A 3870-nucleotide genomic window follows, 5' to 3' on the forward strand; every position below is an offset into this window, starting at 1 on the left:
TGGAAAAAAAATTAATTGGAATATATATATATATATATATATATATATATAGATAATTCTTGGCTCTTCAAAAAAAAACTAAACCACTAATGTAGTGAGGAGAAGAAAATTTTAAGAGCCCCCCCATATGCAAATTGACCACGAAGCAAGGTTAGCAATTCTGAGATGAGACCCATAATCTCCTCAAAGAGTTGATTTCATCCATAAGGATAGATTATGGAGAGAATTTGAATTGAGGAAGGTGGTTTTGGGAGAAGAATGGTGGTTTTTGGAATCCATGGATGGTTTTCTTCAAAAGGGTGGCTTCTTCCTAGCCCTTGATCCAAATCTTGATCTAATAGTCCACAAAATTCACATATCCATACCTTCTTTTGCCCAAAGGTCTTCCACACCTTCTCTCCTTTATCTCTTGGAATTTTGAATGGCCGCGTTATTTTTTGACCAAGAAAAAATCACAAGGAAAAAAATGCGTTACTTTTTACTCTTTAAAATTACATGAAAAATGGCCGCATACAAAAACCTACATGAGAAAAGGATTTTTTTTATATTGAGATGAGGGTGGAGCTTCGAGCAGGAGGGCAGAGAACGTCATTGCAATGCATGATTGGCGTTACAGGTGCGGGACAAAGAGAGAGAGGGGGAGATACACACTAGCAATGCATCGGCGTTACAGGCGCACGAGAGAGAGAGAGAGAGAGACAGAGAGAGAGAGAGAGGGAGATACACATCTCTTGTGAATTCTCTCGGCAAGGACTCTTGGAAGTAGCGAGAGGGAGATATGCTACTCTTGTCAGTTCTCTCTGCAAGGACTTTTGTTCTCTCTGAAGGACTTCTGAAGGTAGCGAGACAGAGAGATACGCTCCTCTACATTGGGCTCTTCAAAGTAGAATGAAGGGAGAAAAATAGCAAGTTGCAAGTACCAGCATGCACGCCACGTTGAACTCAAAAGGTCAAACATTCTATTGAAGTATTCATTAAAGTCATTAAAGTCGAGAGGAAAATGAACATTAAAAAAATATAAGGTCGAATGATTAATTTTCTGGCATTTACCTCTCTAACTAATTAACGAGGCCAAAAAAAACATTGTGGGTGCTTATTAAAATTAATAGTGGTTGAAAACCTTAGCTCTCCACGATATTAATTGAAAGATTTCTTTTTTTCACTCATTGTGGCCCCCTATTGGGGCCAAGAGCCGAATCCCGACCGAAGTCCCCCTCTATATATATATTACGCAGGGTTATTTGCAAGCAAGACATATTAACGAAAAGACGCACAACGGTTGGAGGTGCTTGGCCACGTCCACTCTCCCTCTCACAGACGGACACGCGCATACAGATCTGCAAATACATCTTCATGCAGGTCACCACCACCACCTCCTCCTCTTCTTCTTCTTTGGCCTGGCATCTGCAAACATGTCGACAGTGACTCGAAGGATTTCGTCATTGTTTAAGAGAGACAGGTTTCCGGGCTCCAAATGGTTCGCTTAAACCTCCTATAATTAACGCAGATCGACATCGATAAGTCTCATGCGATGTACGCGTTATATTGATCATTAGCTTATCTACATGTAGGACAAATCTACTAGGGCAAACAATAGCCCGGTGTGTGGCGCTTCGAAAGCAAGGCGAACGTACGTGGGCGCAGCTGCGCACCGAGGCGGCGCAGCTGCTGCAGTCTGGCCAAGAAGACAGAGCCGATGAGAAGGTTTCTAGCATAGGTCATGTGGCATTACTGCATCAGTAGTTCCCTACAATTGATCAAATGTATATCATTATCCGAAGATTTACGCTGTTTGTGGTTATTATCATTAGGTTATTCTGGCTATTAGAGAAAAGTCCCTGCATGCAGCCTACACCGTCATACAAGAGTATTGTGAGCATATCATTGACAATTTGCCAATGATCCAACTAAACAAAAGGTATGATTTTCTCTAAAAGCTTGCTTTATTGTATAATAGCATCAAACAAAGCTTAATAATGTTCATGTTTTTTTCTGTTTATCTGATTAATTTGTACGCAGCAAGGAGTGCCCATTGGAGGTAAGGGAAGCAGCAGCAAGCTTGTTGTATGCCACAGCCAAATGCAGTGAGCTCATAGAATTACAAAAGATGAAACCACTCTTCACACAAAAATTTGGCAGCCCCTTTGTAACTGCAGTGGCTGCAGAGATGACCGGTGTAAGCTCCAAGGTAACAATTACCTCGTACTCAATGGATTGACTGGAATAAACTAGGGTTAGTACTTTAGTTTAATGAGATCAAACAGGGCTGGCGAAACTAAGGGCCGTTAGTCTAGCCTTTTTGTACTGTTTTTCTCGCTAATCAATACAAGAAACGTCTGTAATACAGATCGTAGAGTTGTTGTCCACACAAACACCAAGCTGGCCTGTCAGGCGCAAAATGATGGAGGACACAGCTCAAGATTTCGACATAAAATGGACGCCTACCCGCGACGGTCCTTCTGTATAGTTTGCTACATTGTAAAATTTACCAATTAGCTAGCATTCCGTTAAGAGCTTAGATTAAGAGAAGGTCTCGTTGGTTCTGTTAACCTAGTCTTACTTGTTAACCTTAATTTTACTTGCAATACATGCAGCAATAACCGGCGGAGCAGCACGCGCATGCACGCACAAAAAAAGAACCCTTCACAAGACAACTGGAATTCACTAGTTTGGTCACGCCACCGAGTACTTCATTGAAACGACATCACCAACAAAGGCTTCACGCCACAAAATAATCTCTTAAGAACTAGATACCGAACTAAATCATGCCCACAATAGTCCTTTGAGAATCTTGGAGTTGGAGAGAGAGAGAGGGGGGGAATATAAGTGCAGGATTTTGAAAGTATCGTCACTAGTGCTGGATTGTCTCAACGTATGGATTCTAGAGCTTTTGTTTATTCTCTATATAACTACCAAATTTTAGCAAATTTCTTAGTTACATGACAGCATTTTCTCCTCTTTTATCTCGGAAATTGCATTTCTTATATACCGCATATAGAGCTATCTAAGAAATGTTTCCTTTTATATATAGATTTTCCAATTTCTATATAGGAAACTCCATTAGGAAATGAGATCTTTATGTAGTAAATCAATAAGAACTCGTCTTTTTTATACATAAAATTTTAATTCCTATAAATAAAATGAGAGAGGACATTGTATTTTTCATGTGGTAAAATTTTTGCTTCATAGAAAATGAGCTTAGAGAATTATGGAAAAAGACAAATTATGTGGAATTTGAGATGTACATTTTAATTATGATTTTTAATTTTATACTAATTACACACTAATCTACGTGTGTCACACACATGCTAAAGAAAACTTCTTTTTTCCATCACATATAAAAAACTCAAATCAGCAGTACTCTCTACAAGGTAGACTCCCACAAAGCCCAATGCCTTGGGGATCAAATAGGAAAGAGAGACATGTTGTGTAAGTTCTTTGTCAACCTTGACATAGGGAAGTTGAGGCAAGAAAACTTACCAAATATGAAAGTTAAGAGAAAATATAAAGGTCCATGGAGTCTCTAGGAGAGGAGGCACATTTGAAGCGTAACGTTGAATGGGAAAAACAAAAGTTACAAACTACTCTTTAAGCGATAGGTGGAGATAAGGAAGGATCCTCGGCCTCCATAGAGAAGGCTTAGAAGATAATGGCAAGGGTCGCCTACCTAATGATTTTATAGACTACGAGGTAACTCTTTTTGTGATCGTCTTGTCTTGCACTAGTAGAACTCTTTAAGGCAATAATTGGATGCCTAGATTAAATAAAATGTGCCTAGATTAAATAAAATGTGCCACCAGATGAAGGCCGTTAATTCATCTAGGTAAAGGTTTCTTCTTTCATATCTTTCTATCATAGTCTTTAATGGTT

General features: G+C 39.3%; 1 protein-coding gene across 1 annotated transcript; it reads left to right on the forward strand.

Annotated features, from left to right (window-relative positions):
- Window positions 1-1320: 1320 nt before the first annotated feature.
- LOC147617324 (vacuolar protein sorting-associated protein IST1-like) lies at window positions 1321-2623 on the forward strand. The gene is made up of 5 exons (XM_086776390.1): window positions 1321-1477; window positions 1572-1704; window positions 1812-1918; window positions 2020-2188; window positions 2348-2623. Exons 1-5 carry the CDS (start codon window positions 1413-1415, stop codon window positions 2465-2467), a joined length of 594 nt encoding a protein of 197 aa, XP_086632516.1. The 5' UTR covers window positions 1321-1412; the 3' UTR covers window positions 2468-2623.
- Window positions 2624-3870: the final 1247 nt, after the last annotated feature.

The sequence above is a fragment of the Cibotium barometz genome, chromosome 37, assembly GCF_041138505.1.
Source record: "Cibotium barometz isolate CiBa-2024 chromosome 37, ASM4113850v1, whole genome shotgun sequence".
Classification (NCBI taxonomy): domain Eukaryota; kingdom Viridiplantae; phylum Streptophyta; class Polypodiopsida; order Cyatheales; family Cibotiaceae; genus Cibotium; species Cibotium barometz.

What these genes read in the sequence shown, in the direction of transcription:
- LOC147617324 (XM_086776390.1), top strand. Translation starts at nt 1,413, where the DNA reads ATGTCGACAGTGACTCGAAGGATTTCGTCATTGTTTAAGAGAGACAGG. An exon ending in ATGATCCAACTAAACAAAAG is followed by an intron (nt 1,919 to 2,019) that starts GTATGATTTTCT and finishes ATTTGTACGCAG; the next exon opens with CAAGGAGTGCCCATTGGAGG. An exon ending in TGACCGGTGTAAGCTCCAAG is followed by an intron (nt 2,189 to 2,347) that starts GTAACAATTACC and finishes TCTGTAATACAG; the next exon opens with ATCGTAGAGTTGTTGTCCAC.